Source organism: Saimiri boliviensis, chromosome 3 (assembly GCF_048565385.1).
Source record: "Saimiri boliviensis isolate mSaiBol1 chromosome 3, mSaiBol1.pri, whole genome shotgun sequence".
Taxonomy (NCBI): Eukaryota; Metazoa; Chordata; class Mammalia; order Primates; family Cebidae; genus Saimiri; species Saimiri boliviensis.
The window spans coordinates 69672418-69689407 of record NC_133451.1 but is presented as its reverse complement, the minus strand read 5'-3'; the positions used below and the strand labels follow the sequence as shown (position 1 = coordinate 69689407).

General features: G+C 37.2%; 1 protein-coding gene and 1 non-coding gene across 11 annotated transcripts in view; one reads left to right on the top strand and one right to left on the bottom strand.

Annotated features, from left to right (window-relative positions):
* Window positions 1-16990, top strand: part of CCDC158 (coiled-coil domain containing 158) — a 111712-nt gene that overhangs the window by 13314 nt on the left and 81408 nt on the right. For all 10 annotated transcript variants that reach the window (XM_074396303.1, XM_039468448.2, XM_074396310.1 and 7 more), the window contains 2 exons: window positions 4515-4657; window positions 8394-8611. In XM_074396303.1, coding sequence (XP_074252404.1) covers window positions 4588-4657; window positions 8394-8611 — 288 coding nt within the window. In that variant the 5' untranslated portion in view covers window positions 4515-4587. The remainder of the gene's footprint in view (window positions 1-4514; window positions 4658-8393; window positions 8612-16990) is intronic.
* Window positions 5645-5715, bottom strand: LOC120363807 (small nucleolar RNA SNORD50). Its single transcript, XR_005579245.1, has one exon. It is a non-coding gene; the product is annotated as a small nucleolar RNA SNORD50 (small nucleolar RNA).

Sequence of the window (16990 nt, the reverse complement as noted above, 5' to 3'; positions counted from 1 at the left end):
AAAATTTTTAAACACTTTATGCTTACAATCCTGAATTAATGTAAAAATGATAAGTAGTGTGTTTTATATGTGATCTTCCTCTATCATTTTAGTGGTGCTCACTCCCATCTATTTTGTTTTTTAAAGAATCAAGATTTTGATTCATTAATTTAACCAATAGTTTTTCTGTTTTCTATCTTAATTTCTGCCTTTGCATTTATTATTTCCTACTTGTGCTTTTTTTTTAGTTTACCCATGTTTTTTTCTTTCTTTCTTTTTTTGAGACAGTTTTACTCTGTCACCCAGGCTGGAGTGCAATGGTGAGATCTCCACTCACTGCAACCTTCACCTCCTGGGTTCTAGTGATTCTCTAGCCTCAGCCTCCCGAGTAGCTAGGATTACAGCCACCTACCACCATACCCAGCTAATTTTTGTATTTTTAGTAGAAATGGGGTTTCACCATGTTGGCCAGGCTGCTCTCAAACACCTAACCTCAGGTGATCTGCCCGCCTCAGCCTCCCAAAGTGCTGGGATTACAGGTGTGAGCCACTGTGCTCAACCTAGTTTACCCATTTTTCTATGTTTTTGTGTTAAAGACTTAATTAACTTACTTTTATTATTTCATTTTTATTGATATAGGTGTCCTGGGCTAGAAATTTTCATCTTTTTACTACTTTTTTTTTTTTTTTTTTTTGAGGCGAAGTTTCGCTCTTGTTACCCAGGCTGGAGTGCAATGGCGCGATCTCGGCTCACTGCAACCTCCGCCTCCTGGGTTCAGGCAATTCTCCTGCCTCAGCCTCCTGAGTAGCTGGGATTACAGGCACGCGCCACCATGCCCAGCTAATTTTTTGTATTTTGAGTAGAGACGGGGTTTCACCATGTTGACCAGGATGGTCTCGATCTCTTGACCTTGTGATCCACCCACCTTGGCCTCCCAAAGTGCTGGGATTACAGGCTTGAGCCACCGCATCCGGCCTTTTTACTACTTTTAATGTATGTCACAGATACGTACTGTTTTCATTATTATTTTTTAGAAATTATTTAATTTCAGTTTATATTTCCTTTATCACACAAGAGTTGTTTAATAGAAGGCATTTTAATTTCCAGGTAGAAAGGCCTTTTTAATTTGGAGGTTTTGATTTTAATTTCTAGCTTGATTATACTGTGACCAGAGGTGTTATTTGTAACATTTCTACTTTATGGAACCTACTGACCTTTTATTTGTGCCCTGGAATATGATTGATTTTTGTGAATGTGCCATGTGCCCTTGAGAGGAAAGTATATTGTCTTTTATCAAAGTATGGTGTTCAATATATATCCAAAAGATCTACCTTAGTGATTAGTTCTTCTAAATCTTTTATATCTATCTTTACTTATTTTTTGTCCACTTGGCCTGTCTCATACTAATTGTCTGTTAAAGCCTTCCATTATTACTGTGTTTTCAGTTCTTACCATATCTTCTCTGGATTTATGCTTTATCCAAGTGCTTGCTGTGTTATATGGTACATATCTTTATTGTGGAATGTGGCTTTTAACTTCAAGTACACTGTACTTTGTTTTAGTTAATGCTCTCTGGCTTGAAGACTACTTAGTCTGGTATCAGGATTTTAACCTGTGCTTTCTTATTGTTTTCATTTGCCTGGCAAATTTTTGTTCATCTTTTTATTTTTAGCCTTTTTGAATCTGTGCGTTCTTAGGCATCCTTTTTTGTACATAGCAGTTTTTTTTTTTTTTTTTTAAAGCCCATTTGAAAGTCCTTTTCTTCTAATAGGCAAGTGAAGTCCCCTTATATTTATTAACATGACTGTTTGGTCTGAATTCTGTGGTATTATTTTCACATTATTATATTATCTTGTGTAATTACTGATTGTGTTATATTTGTTAGAGTTTATTTGGTGTTTCTTTTTTATGTTTTCTTTTTAAAATTCTTTGTCATTTAATAAGCTTATATTTTTTACTCTCGTAGTTACTTTTGTATTAATGCTTTTTATAGTGCACTTTTAAGCCCCCTTTTTCTTACTTGATCTTTTACTTTTGGTCAGTTTTAAGTGGTGTCCTTTGACAACCTATTCCATTTATAACAGTCTGTCTTCTACTTTCCGCCTTTTCCCCTCTTCCCCGTTTTTAGTTACATTTGTTCTCTGTTGTTATGCACATAATATTTATATCACTATTCAGTGCCATTACCTCATATTTGTTTTTCTCAACTCTATAATTGAATATTTAAATATTCACTATCAGTCCCTTTGCAGTTGTCTAAGTCTTTTTTTTTTAAATGTTTGTCTTTATCCTTTTTTTCAAATTTAGTTTAAAAAATTTAGAACCTACACAAAACTTTGACGATCTTCACCGGTTGTGGACACTGCCACATTTTACGGTGGTCTTTTGGGTGACTGAAGCTCATTTAATAGAATCCTCAGCAGAGGCACACAGCACACAGTTCTGGTACAGACAAAACTGCTTTTTTATGGCTTTAAAACCTTTTGAAGGAGATCTTGGCTGGCTGTAATAACCTTAGTTTGTACTTTCTCTCCTTTCTTGAAAGTGCTACTCCACTCTAGCCTTACTGTGTGTGTTGTTTTTAATAACCTAGTACCAGTCTAATCTTCTTGCCTTTGTAAATTATTTCATCTTTTTTGTCTGGAGGCACTGAGGATTTTTTCATTATCTTTAAAGTCTTAATATTGTTTTACTAGAATATATCTCAGAGATGATCATTCTTGGTCAATTTTCCCTGGTATGGAAAATGTATAGATTGAGGTCTTTATTTCTAGGAAATTTTCTTGGATTATAATTTTAAATAATAGTTCTGTTTCATTGTTCTATGTTTTTCCTTTAGGAACCCCAGTTATATTCAACCTCATTTACCTGTCTTCCATTTCAATATTCCTATATCACTCTTTTTTTTTTTTTGTCTTCTTTTCTTCTTTTTGTGGAGAATGGGGTCTTGCTCTGTTGCCCAGGCAGGTCATGAACTCCTGGGCTCAAGCTATCCTCCTGCTTCTGCCTCCGTAAGTGCTGGGATTACAGGTATAACCATGCCTGGCTCACACCCTTTTTACTTTTTTATCTTATTTTTTATTCTCATGTGGTTTTCCTGATTTTCTTCAGTGCTTTTATTAAATTTTTATTACAACCTGTCATTGCTTGTGTACTTTGTGATTCAGTCTTTATTTCTGATATAATTGTGTCTTTTTTTTTCTCTGTCTTTCCTAACTTTAATCAACTCTTGTTTCATCTCTTCCTGTTTGTTTGTTTGTTAGCTTATTTTGTTTATTGTCCATTTTTATTCTTTGGCTTTACATATCTAATTCAGGATGATTTTTCATACCCCTAAATGCTTGTTTGAGCATACTGGGTTCAGTTTGAAGCATAATGTTACAGTTTTCTTTGGCTTCATGTTTGTCGTTTGTGGGAGAGACTTTTCATCAGCAGAAAAGATTGTATTCATGTTTTCTGACATTTTGCAGGAGATGTAGTCTACTTTTATCTATTCCAATTCATTTTGTGGACAGGGTTCCTACTTTGAGACTGTCTTCTGCCATGTAGTTTCTTTGTGGGTAGTGGTGTTGGGTGGGAAGGGTGGAAGGAGGATGGTATATCCAGCTTGTGTTTTGTTTCTGCTGGTTCCTTAATGTTCCCCTCTCATTTCCTACTTTCCCTTGATTGCTATGGCTCCAGGGGAGACCACCTTTTCTCTCCATATCTCATTCTCCCCAAGAAACACTGCTTCTCTGAGGCTGCTACTTCTTCGAGCCCTTACCCCGTTGTCAGGGCTATGGACTATCAAGTTCCAACCTGTGCTTAATATTTTGGCCTTTACTTTTTTACATCTGGGGGTGAATTTATCTGTATTTTCTCTGTCTTCTGCTTACCTCTTCCCTCCCATTTTCTATACTCCTAGGCTTGTAGTGGTGGTAGGTGGGCTGTGGGAATTCTTTTGGAAAAAGCTTTTTCCTTTACTTGCAGATTATTTGTTGGTTGTAGTACTCTCTGTCTTCCAGTGATGCTAGGGGTGTGGAGTGCCTGGGTGATTTTATGGCTTTTTGGGAGGATGAGAGGGAGATTTGAAATCAGACCACCACCACTGTTCTCCACATTCAGAATTCTCCTCTTAGCTTAAATAAAAATGTGAGCACTATTTGATGTCAAAGAAGTTCTTCAACTTTTATTAATGACTTCTATTTTGATGATTTGTGGGTTTTGCTAAAGAGATATTTTCTTCCTTTATTTGATGGTATAACTTTATGAGAAACCTCTACCCCAAATCAGAGCACTACTTACCACAATAATTATTAGTTTTAGATTTTTGGGTTGTCTTTAATAATTCACTTGGCCATTAAAATTAACGATTTTCACCATAAGATTATATTCATTTATTAATTTTATGCAATATGTATTTCTGTATAAATAATTATTTTTCTGGAGAAGAAATTATTACTGAATTTCAAATGTTAATAAAGTCAGTTCCTGTTCTTCTCTGAACTTTTTCACATAGTACCTTATTAATAAGATTGAATCTCTGTCTTCCATAGACAGGAATTAAAAGAACCAAACAGAGAACTATTCATACTTCAAGATCTCTAAGAATAGGTAGCAGTATTTAATATGGAATCAAAATCTTGTGAATCAAATAATGAAGATCTTCTATCAAGTAGTGGCATCACATCTAATGGAGGTATGTGCCATTTATAAAACAAAATGGAAAAAAATTAGAATTAACCAATTTTCATGATATTCATTCAAGCTGCTATTTCTTGTATATTTTGTTTTTAACCATGTGGGTTATAGACCATGGTCATGAATGTCTATCATATTGTTTATAATTCTGTTTTTTTAGGGAGAAATTCCTAGTCTTTTAAGGAATTTTTTGGTTTAAAAAATGTTTCTGCATTGAGGTACTTTAGCCTCAACATGCACCATGCCTCCCTAATGCCTTGTCTTCCTCCTGTGTTTCTTGGTCTACCCTAAGTCAGAATTTTGTGTCATTTCACTTCTTTTTTTTCACCTGCTTCTACATCCAGTCAGGTACTGAGGCCCTACTGATTTTACCTTGAAACGTCTCTTGAATCCATTTTCCCCTCTCCATTCCTATTACCTGTACTGCTGTTCTGGCTCAGGCCCCCATCACCTCTGATCCAAATTATTTCAATCAAAAGGTGATTCCTATGTCAGGAAAACAGACACAATTTTAATAAATAGTTGGGATTTAATACAGGGAATGGGTACATAGGTGTTGAAAGAGCTCCAAAGCCTAAAGGGATGACACAACACAGAGATTACCAGCTGCAGGAAGCTGCTACCAACCACCCCTTGGGCTAGAAGGACAATGAGGAAAGCAGCTGTTGTAAAGGCATGAAAGATAGAGGTAGAACCACAGAGAGGGCTGCTTGGAAGGAGCGGAAACCACCACTAACTACCAGATGCCCATCTGAAGCAGTGAGAGGATCATGACCTTGGCTTCCCCCTTCTGCTGCCTTCAGCTCTTCCACTAGTTTTCCCATTGCAAACCTACACAGAAGAGAGCTAGAAAGGGAACCTGCAGTACTCAACAGAGAAAGGGAAGGACAGAGAATGCATTCAAGGGCAATCAGGCAAATGACCTGCACTTTCCCTTTCTTGCCCCTCTCTCCTCATTCTTTTTTTCTTTTCAATTTAATGGTCTGTCTCAGAAGCCAGATTCATATACGTTTTTTCCAGGAGAAATTCAGTTTCAAAATAGGATAATCACAGATATAACTCATTCTTTTCAGGCATGCAGAGTTTATTATCAGTTACAGATCAGCACCCTTACTGTATAAACGTTTCTGCTTTTCAATATGCTCCTAATTTTAGGATGCAATATGCGCCCTAAAATGCCATTGTCATCTCCACCCTACCGTACTCCTCTCCGCTGCCCACCTCCACTTGCTCACTTCCTGCATAGCCACATCCTCATACTCATCATTGGCACTGGCATGTAGTTCACGGGTTGTCCCTCCCTGCTCAGGTACATCATCATCCTGTAATACTGTCCTCCTGGGTGACCCATCGAAGATCTTAGACTTACAGCTTTTTGACCTCTTAAATTCTTATTATTTTAACCTTTACTCTAGTTACCTACTCCCTTATTTTGGATCTTATTACCAAGAACTGATAGACTTCTGAAATTCAGCCTCCTGTCTTTTTTTTTTTTTTAGCATAAACTCAAGTTTTATTTTATTTTATTTTTTTTTTGAGACAGAGTTTCGCTCTTGTTACCCAGGCTGGAGTGCAATGGCGTGATCTCAGCTCACTGCAACCTCTGCCTCCTGGGTTCAGGCAATTCTCCTGCCTCAGCCTCCTGAGTAGCTGGGATTACAGGCACGCGCCACCATGCCCAGCTAATTTTTTGTATTTTTAGTAGAGACGGGGTTTCACCATGTTGACCAGGATGGTCTCGATCTCTTGACCTCGTGATCCACCTGCCTCGGCCTCCCAAAGTGCTGGGATTACAGGCTTGAGCCACTGCTCCTGGCCTTGTTTTTACAATAAAATAAAAGATGACACTGAGAACTGGATCTCTTGGCCTTTTCTCTTCTTATCTCAACCCATATCAAAAGGCTTGCATCTCTTAGATCTGAAGTTGGGCTCAACGCACTCAAGGCCTCAGCACAATCTTGATAGTTTTAGTCTTTTTCCAGAAAATCAACTTAGTTTGCCCACCATAGCCATTCTGCTTCCTGTCATCATACTGCTTTTTCTGGGTATACAGCGAATCCTTGCCCTTCTTGTACTGTGTCACTTTGTGGAGGGTGCTTGCCACACATTTTACAGAAAGTCTGGTGGGTTTTAGGAATATTCGCCATGCTTATTTGTGGGAGTGCTGTCCATGTGAAAGAAAGTTGTTGTTGTTGTTGTTGTTTTAACCTCCTGTCTCAGCCGTCTCACTCCTGTATTCCTAGAGTACACCTATTTTCTGCTCATGAAGGTAGTAGCCCCATGTTAAAAATCACTTTTTATTTAAACAATAAATGGCTTAGATCCACACCTTGAGACTCTGATTCAGTAGGTCTGGAGTGGAGCTCAGGCACTGCTGTTTTTTAATTTTTTAAATGTTTACAGCTCCCCATGTGATTCCGATTTACAACAAAGGTTGAAGAGGTTGAGAACAACTACTGTCGGTTCTGCCATTTTCTCCAAAATTATCAGCCTCTTTCTATCTTCACTCTCTTTTGCATCATTCCTTGTTTCAGCCAGTCACTTGCCAGTATTCTCAACTTCCTGTCCCCTTTATTATTCTCTTGCACTCTCACAGTAAAACACAAATCCTTATCAGGCTAACTGCCTTCTCCATTATTTGAGCTGCTGCAAGATTTTGTATTTGCTGGGGAAAATATACAAATGTGGATTTTCCACTTTAAAGTCAGTCTCTTATCTCAATTGGATGCTGCCAAGAAATCTTTCTCATTACCTTAGCCAGGTATCTTTCCAGTTTTCCATAATACTAATTTCAAAATTACACCATTCTTAACTCCCCTCCCGTCTTCTTCTTTCTCACTCTCAGATAACATTATTTCCTAATTTCTAGAGGAAGTAGAAGCCCTTATGCTGGTCCTCTCTTTTCTCCCCATGTCCTGTGCTGAAGGCCCACTATTTTACACAGCCCATGCCTCCTTCTGCCATAGCTCTTTGGAAAAGTCAGCTTCTTAATTCACTACCCATGCTTTACTTCTCATCCCCCACTGTCACCTCCTCTGCCCCTTCAGTGATTGGGCTCAGCTATTACCCCTGCTCATTCACATCTTCAGCCTCTTTCTCTCCATTTGTACCTTTCCATCAATAAAAACATGCTAACACTATCCCAATCTAAAAACACTGGCAAATACATGTGACGTACAAACCAAAACAACAAAAACCCTTTTCTTCAACCTGTCCCTTCCTGATCTCTCCTTCATAGCCGTGCCTTCTGAAAGAAAAATCTGTATTCCCTAGCTTTCTTCACCATCCATTCACTCTACAAGCTACTTGCATATTTTCCCCACGAGACCTTAAGCTTCTTCAGGGTTTAATAAGGGAATCAGTTAGCATAAAGTGTACACAAAATTATGAGAAAGTTAATTAATGGGCCTGGTGCAGTGGCTCACGCCTGTAATCCCAACACTTTGAGAGGTTGAGGTGGAAGGATCACCTGAGGTCAGGAGTTCGAGTCCAGCCTGGGTAACACAGGGAAACCCTGTTTCTACTAAAAATACAAAAAATTAGCTGGGCATGGTGACGTGTACCTGTAATCCCAGCTACTTGGGAGGTTGAGGCAGGAGAATCGCTTGAACCTGGGAGGCGGAGGTTACAGCGAGCCAGCGTTGCACCATTGCACTCTAGCTTGGGCAACAAGAACGAAACTTCATCTCAAAAAAATTTTTTTAAAGTTAATTAATGAATTCCTTAATATTTAGGTTCTTCAAGTCCATTTTTTGTGTCATCTATTCGTGGTACAATAATTGAAAACACATCTTCAGCTGGGACTTTGACGCAGATTCCTTTTTTCCCTAAATATGAAGCGGAACTTGATTCTCATAGAAAAATCATCCCATATCCTGGAAAGGAACACGTTGAACATGTTTTGGAGGAGTATTCACATCAAGTCAAAGATTTGCAGAGAAGACTAGATGAAGTGAGTTGCCTTCTCTTCTAGCACCTGATGATTTGGGGGACAACTGTGAGGCCCAATATGCAGTTTTAAAGCCAGTTATACAACTTATTGGAAGAAAAAACAACAGTGGGTTTATTGGTTAAATTTGTTAACTTGACCTGTGCCTTCTATATTCAGTATTAAAATTGGGCTAATGAAAAGTCTACATATTTATTTATTTTTGTTAATAATTATTCAAAACACCTTGGTTTCTTGATGTAAAATTTAATGAAACTTGAATAACTCAAAATTATAGTAAGTAGCATTTATCTGCAGTTATAATAATAATTTGGGTAGACCTGCTATCCTATCATACCTGATTTCTCTTTACAAAGCAATGATAGAGGGAAGGCTTTTTGATGTATGTGTATACATTATGGCTAAATAGCATCTACAAGTATATTTGCCAAAATTTTCAAGTGGACATTATGTAGAATCAGTGCATTTTTACAATTACATACTGGGTCTCAGTAGTTCACAATCTGAAAGTCCAACTCCTTATGATCACATACAAAGCTTTTCATGCTGTAACCTCTCCCTGGTACATTTTAGCCTCATATGCTACCTATTCTCCATAGGTCTGTCCTATTCTGGCAATTTCAGGCCACTTGCTCTTCCCTGGACATACCAGGTTATTCCAGACCTGCATGCCTTTGCTCAGGCCATTCCTCTTCTCTACCTTGTCTGCCTGGTAAATTCTTATTATGCACCAAGACACAGCCCAGGCATTTTCTTCTGTGAAGCCTTTCCTCTAGATGGCATTAGGTATGCTCTCCTCTGTATGGTTACTGCCATCTGTGCACATTTATTGTAGTATTTAGTACATCTAATTTTACTCATTACCACATTGTTCTAACTTGTCAGACTGTGTATGCACTTTTAGGAAAAAAAATCCTACAATTTTATTAACTGCTGAAAATTATGTACCCTAGTATATTATGTACAGGGATACAAAAATGTCTCAGATAGGACTTACAAGGAATTCACAGTCTGAGAGGGGAGCTTGTCATATAAACAGTGGCATTACCTTATGATAAATACACTAATGAAGATATATATGTAGACAGAGGAAGCACAGAGTTACCAGTGAGGAGAAGGAACAGTATCTCAATTTGTTTTCTATGTCTATTCCTTTAAAGAATATGTGACATTTTATTGGCCTTTAATAAATATGTGTTAAATCAGTAAATTTCCTTTCTTGTGTACGTTTTTATTTTTCCTAGGGTTCCTAATTGCCTTTCTTTTTCTTTATACTATTTGCCTTTATCATATCCTTACTAGAAAAAAACCTGTCATATAGGTTTTCTATATCCTCCTTTGATGCAGGACACTCCAAGTGTCTTCTGACCTTTTTCCCAGTCTAGATTAGTTTCTCGATAGGTCTCTTGTATAACTCTTTTCCTAAGACTCATGCCTCTGCTTTCCAGGTTGGATCCATGGTTTCCAGGAATCACTGTTTTCTATTTTCTTTCTTTTTTTAAAATTAAACAAAAATTTTGTATGTACGTACTAGGTATATGTATTTATGAAGTACATGGGCTATTTTGGTATAGGTATGCAATGTGTAAAAATCACATGATAGAAAATTGGGTACCCATCCTCTCAAACATTTATACTTTGTGTTGCAAACAATCCAGTTATATTCTTTTAGTTATTTGAAAATTTAATTATTATTGACTGTAGTCACCCTGTTGTACCATCAAATACTAGGTCTTATTCATGGTATTTTTTGTAACCATTAATCATCTCTACCTCCCCCTTGTTCTCCTACTACCCTTCCCACCCCTGGTAACCATCCCTCTACTCTCTGTCTCCATGACTTCAATTGTTTTGATTTTTAGATCCCACAAATAAGCGAGAACATGTGATGTTTGTCTTTCTGTGCCTGGCTTATTTCACTTAACATAATGACCTCCAGTTCCATCCATGTTGTTGCAAATGACAGTATCTCATTGTTTTTTAACTGAATGATACTCCACCATTTGTAAGTACATTTCCTATATCCATTCGTCTGTGGATGGACACCTAGGTTGCTTCCAAATCTTGGCTATTGTGAACAGTCTGCAACAAACATGGGGGTGCAGATATCTCTTTGGTATATTGATTGCTTTTTTGGGGGGTATATACCTAAAAATGGGACTGCTGGATCATATGGTAGCCCTGTTTTTAGTTTTTTGAGGGACCTCCAAACTGTTCTTTATAGTGGTTGTATTAATTCACATTCCCACCCACAGTGTACAAGGGTTTCTTTTTCTCCGTATCCTTGCCAGCATTTGTTACTGCCAAACTTTTGGATAAAAACCATTTTAACGGGCGGAGTTGATACCTCATTTTAGTTCAGATTTGCATTTCTATAATGATCAGTGATGTTGAGCACTTTCTCATATGCATGTTTGCCATTTGTATTTCTTCTTTTGAGAAACGTCTATTCAGATTTTTTACCCATTTTTAAATCGGCTGACTAGATTTTTTCCTATAGAGTTGTTTGATCTCCTTATATATTCCGGTTATTAATCCCTTGTCAAATGAGTAATTTGCAAACCATTTCCTCCCATTCTGTGGGTTGTTTCTTTACTTTGTTGATTATTTCCTTTGCTGTATAGAAGCTTTTTAACTTGATGTTATCCCATTTGTCCATTTTTGCATTGGTTGCCTGTGCATGTGGGGTATTACTCAAGAAATTTTTGCCCAGACTAGTGTCCTGGAAAGTTTCCCCCAGTGTTTTCTCATAGTAGTTTTATAGTTTGAGGTATTAGATATCAGTCTTTAATCCATTTTGATTTAATTTTTAAATATGGTGAGAGATAGGGATCTAATTTTATTCTTCTGCATATGGATATCTGGTTTTCCCAGTACCGTTTATTGAAAAAACCGTCTTTTCCCTAGTGTATGTTCTTAGCACCTTTGTTGAAAGTGAGTTCACTGTGTATGAGTGGATTCATTTCTAGGTTCTTTATTCTATTCCATTGGTCTATGTGTTTGTTTTTATGCCAGTAACATGCTGTTCTGGTTACTGTAGCTCTGTTGTGTAATTTGAAGTCAAGTAATGTGATTCCTCCAGTTTTATTCATTTTGTTTAGGATAGCTTTGGCTATTCTGGTAATTTGTGATTCCATATGAATTTTAAGATTGTTTTTTCTATTTCTGTGAAGAATGTCATTAGTATTTTGATAGGGATTGCATTGACTCTGTAGATTGCTTTGGATTGTATGGATATTTTAACAGTATTGATTTTTCTAATATTTTCTAACTATTGATTTTTCTAATTCATGAACATGGAATATCTTTCCGATTTTTGGTGTCCTCTTCCATTTCTTTCATCAGTGTTATAAAACACTGATACATTCTTTTTGTTCTTTCAAAAACAAGAAAAGAAATTCTTTTGTTGTTTTCATTGTTGAGATCTTTAACTTCTTTGGTTAATTCCTAGTTATCTAATTTTACTTGTGGAACTTGTAAATGGGATTACCTTTTTGATTTCTTTTTTAGATTGTTCACTGTTGACAAATAGAAATGCTATTGATTTTTATATGTTGCCTTTGTATCCTGCAACTTGACTATATTTGCTTATTAGCTGTAATAGTTTTTTGGTAGCATCTTTAGGTTTTTCCAAATCTAAGATTATATCATCTGCAAACAAGGATAATTTGACTTCTTCCTTTCCAATTTGGATGTCTTTTATTTCTTTCTCTGTGTGATTGCTCAAGCTAGGACTTCCAGTACTATGTTGAATAACAATGGTGAAAGTGGGCATCCTTGTTGTGTTCCAGATCTTACAGGAAAGGCTTTTAGTTTCTCCCCATTCAGTATGATACTTGCTGTAGTTCTGTCATATATGGCTTTTATTATGTTGATCTTGTAGGTGTGCTTCATTGTTTTCTATTCTATACCCAGTTTTTTTGAGAGTTTAACTTTATCAAATGCTTTTTCAGCTTCAGTTCAAATGATCATATGGATTTGTCTTTCATTCTGTTGATATGATTTATCACATTGATTGATTTACTTATGTTTAACCATCCCTGCATCCCAGGGATAAATCCCACTTGGTCATGATGAATGATCTTTTTAATGTATTGCTGAATTCAGTTTGCTAATATTTTGTTCAGGATTTCTGCATCAGTATTCATAAGAGATATTGGCCTGTAGTTTTCCTTTATTGATGTGTCTTTGTCTGGTTTTGGTATCAGGTAATACTGCCCTCATAGAATCAGTTTGGAAGAAGTTTCTCTTCCTCTATTTTTGGAAGAGTTGGGTATAATTAGCGTTAGTTCTTCTTTAAATGTTTGGTATTCAGCAATGAAGCCATCAAGTCCTGGGCTTTTCTTTACTGGGACTGGTTCAGGTTTTAGATTTCTTCAGAAGAGCACCATCAGTGTGCAGACAGTTTTTAAAATTCAGTCTTCCTATTGAGGGAGGGGTTAGGGAATAAATGGTGTAGGCTTCTATTCTACCATCCTGCTCTGCCTCCAGCCTCTCCTGTCTTCCTTCTTAATCTATTTCTTCATTTGGTAGAAACACATCATTGTTAAATTCTTAAGAAAGTGTTAAATTATTAAGAAAAAGACATTTTATAAATCGTTGCATGTCTGAGAATGACTCTATTTTATACTCATACCTGATTGATTGGCTCAGTAAAGTTGAAAGTAATTTCTCTCCATCTTTTGACAATATTGTGCTTTTGCATTCAGTATTGCTACTGAGAAGATGTTTATCTGGTTATTGTTCCTTTGCAGATGATTTTTTATTTTTTAATTAATTGAATTTCATTTTTACCATCTTTTCTTTGTCTCTGAAATGCCACTCTAATGTGCTTAGGTATGAATTAATTTTTTATTTTTATATTTTATTGCATTTTAGGTTTTGAGGTACATGTGAAGAACATGCAAGATTGTTGCATAGGTGCACACATGGCAATGCAATTTGCTGCTTTCCTCCCTATCACCTATATCTGGCATTTCTCCCCATGCTATCTCTCCCTAACTCCCCACCCCATGCTGTCCCTCCCCTATTTCCCCCCAACAGACTCCAGTGTGTGATGCTCCTCCCCTCCCTGTGTCCATGTGTTCTCACTGTTCCAACACCCACCTGTGAGTGAGAACATGCAGAGTTTGATTTTCTGTTCTTGTGGCAGTTTGCTGAGAATGATGGTTTCCAGGTTCATCCATGATCCCTACAAAGGACACAAATTCATCGTTTTCTTATGGCTACATAGTATTCCATGGTGTATATGTGCCACATTTTCCCTGTCCAGTCTATCATCAGTGGGCATTTGGGTTGGTTCCAGGTCTTTGCTATTGTAAACAGTGCTACAGTGAACATTCATGTGCATGTGTCCTTATAGTAGAACAATTTATAATCCTTTGGATATATACCCAGTAATGGAATTGCTGGGTCAAATGGAATTTCTATTTCTAGGTCCTTGAGGAATCGCCACACTGTCTTCCATTCCATTCCATTGTAGGTTGAACTAATTTACACTCCCACCAACAGTGTAAAAGTGTTCCTATTTCTCCACATCCTCTCCACCATCTGTTGTCTCCAGATTTTTTAATGATCACCATTCTAATTGGCATGAGATGGTATCTCATTTGGTTTTGATTTGCATTTCTCTAATGACCAGTGATGATGAGCATTTTTTCATATGTTTGTTGGCCTCATATATGTCTTCTTTTGTAAAGTGTCTGTTCATGTCCTTTGTCCAATTTTGAATTGGCTTGTTTGTTTTTTCCTGTAAATCTGTTTTAGTTCTTTGTAGATTCTGGATATCAGCCCTTTGTCAGATGGGTAGATTGCAAAAAATTTTCCCATCCTGTTGGTTGCTGATTCACTCTAATAACTGTTTCTTTTGCTGTGCAGAAGCTGTGGAGTTTGATTAGGTCACATTTGTCTATTTTGGCTTTTGTTGCCAATGCTTTTGGTGTTTTGGTCATGAAGTCCTTGCCTATGCCTATGTCTTGAATGGTTTTGCCTAGGTTTTCTTCTAGGGTTTTTATGGTGTTAGGTCTTATGTTTAAGTCTTTAATACATATGGAGTTGATTTTAGTGTAAAGTGTCAGGAAGGGGTCCAGTTTTTGCTTTCTGCACATGGCTAGCCAGTTTTACCAACACCATTTATTAAACAGGGAATCTTTTCCCCATTGCTTGTTTTTGTCAGGTTTGTCAAAGATCAGATGGTTGTAGATGTGTGGTGTTGGCTCCAAAGCCTCTGTTCTGTTCCATTGGTCTATATCTCTGTTTTGGTATCAGTACCATGCTCTTTTGATTACTGTAGCCTTGTAGTATAGTTTAAAGCCCAGTAGTGTGATGCCTTCAGCTTTGTTCTTTTTGATTAGAATTAACTTAGCTTTGTGGGCTCTCTTTTGGTTCCATATGAAATTTAAGATGGTTTTTCCCAGTTCTGTGAAGGTCATTGGTAGCTTGATGGGGATAGCATTGAATCTGTAAATTACTTTGGGCAGTATGGCCATTTTCACAATATTGATTCTTCCTAACCATGAGCATGGAATGTTTCTCCATCTGTTTGTGTCCTCTCTTATTTCGTTGAGCAGTGGTTTGTAGTTCTCCTTGAAGAGGTCCTTTACGTTCCTTGTTAGTTGTATTCCTAGGTACTTTATTCTCTTTATAGCAATTGTGAATGGCAGTTCGTTCTTGATTTGGCTCTCTTTAAGTCTGTTATTGATGTATAGAAATGCTTGTGATTTTTGCACATTGATTTTGTATCCTGAGACTTTGCTGAAGTTGCTTATCAGTTTTAGGAGATTTTGGGCTGAGACAATGGGGTCTTCTAAATATGTAGTCATGTCATCTGCAAATGGAGACAATTTGACTTCCTCCTTTCCTAATTGAATACCCTTTATTTCTTTTTCTTGCCTAATTGCTCTGGCTAGAACTTCCAATACGATATTGAATAGGAGTGGTGAGAGAGGGCATCCTTGTCTAGTGCTAGATTTCAAAGGGAAGACTTCCAGTTTTCCCATTTAGTATGATATTGGCTGTTGGTTTTTCATAAACAGCTTTTATTATTTTGAGATACATTCCATCAATACCTGGTTTATTGAGGGTTTTTAGCATAAAGGGCTGTTGAATTTTGTCAAAAGCCTTCTCTGCATCAATTGAGATAATCATTTGTTTTTGTCTTTGGTTCTGTTTATGTGGTAAATTACATTTATAGACTTGCGTATGTTGAATCAGCCTTGCATCCCCGGGATGAAGCCTAGTTGATCATGGTGGATAAGCTTTTTAATGTGCTGTTGCAGTCGGTTTGCCAGTATTTTATTGAAGATTTTTGCATCTATATTCATTATGTATATTGGCCTGAAGTTTTCTTTTTTTGTTAAGTCTCTGCCGGGTTTTGATATCAGGTTGAAGTTGGTCTCATAAAATGATTTGGGAAAGATTCCCTCTTTTTGGATGTTTGGAATAGTTTCAGAAGGAATGATACCAGCTCCTCTTTGTATGTCTGGCAGAATTCAGCTGTGAACTCATTAGGACCCAGGCTTTTTTTGGGTAGTAGGCTTTTAATTGCTGCCTCAACCTCTGGCCTTGTTATTGGTCTATTCAGGGTTTTGACTTCTTCCTGGTTTAGGCTTGGAAGGATGCAAGTGTCCAGGAATTTATCCATTTCTTCCAGATTTACTAGTTTATGTGCATAGAGTTGTTTGTAATAATCTCTGATGATGATTTGTATTTCTGTGGAATCTGTGGTGATATCCCCTTTGTTGTTTTTTATTGCATCTATTTGATTCTTCTCTGTTTCCTTTTTTATTAATCTGGCTAGGTATCTGGCTATTTTGTTGACCTTTTTCAGAAAACCAGCTCCTGGATTTATTGATTTTTTGAAGGTTTTTTTGTGTCTCTATCTCCTTCAGTTCTGCTCTGATCTTAGTTATTTCTTGTCTTCTGCTAGGTTTTGAGTTTTTTTGATCTTGCTCATCTAGCTCTTTCAATTTTGATGATAGGGTGTCAGTTTTACATCTTTCCTTGTTTCTCATGTGGGCATTTATTGCTATATATTTTCCTCTAGACACTGCTTTAAATGTGTCCCAGAGATTTTGGTATGTTGTGTCTTCATTCTTGTTGTTTTTGAAGAACATCTTTTTTTTTTTTTTTTTTTTTTTGAGACGGAGTTTCGCTCTTGTTACCCAGGCTGGAGTGCAATGGCGCGATCTCAGCTCACCGCAACCTCCGCCTCCTGGGCTCAGGCAATTCTCGTGCCTCAGCCTCCTAAGTAGCTGGGATTACAGGCATGCGCCACCATGCCCAGCTAATTTTTTGTATTTTTAGTAGAGACGGGGTTTCACCATGTTGACCAGGATGGTCTCGATCTCTTGACCTTGTGATCCACCCGCCTTGGCCTCTCAA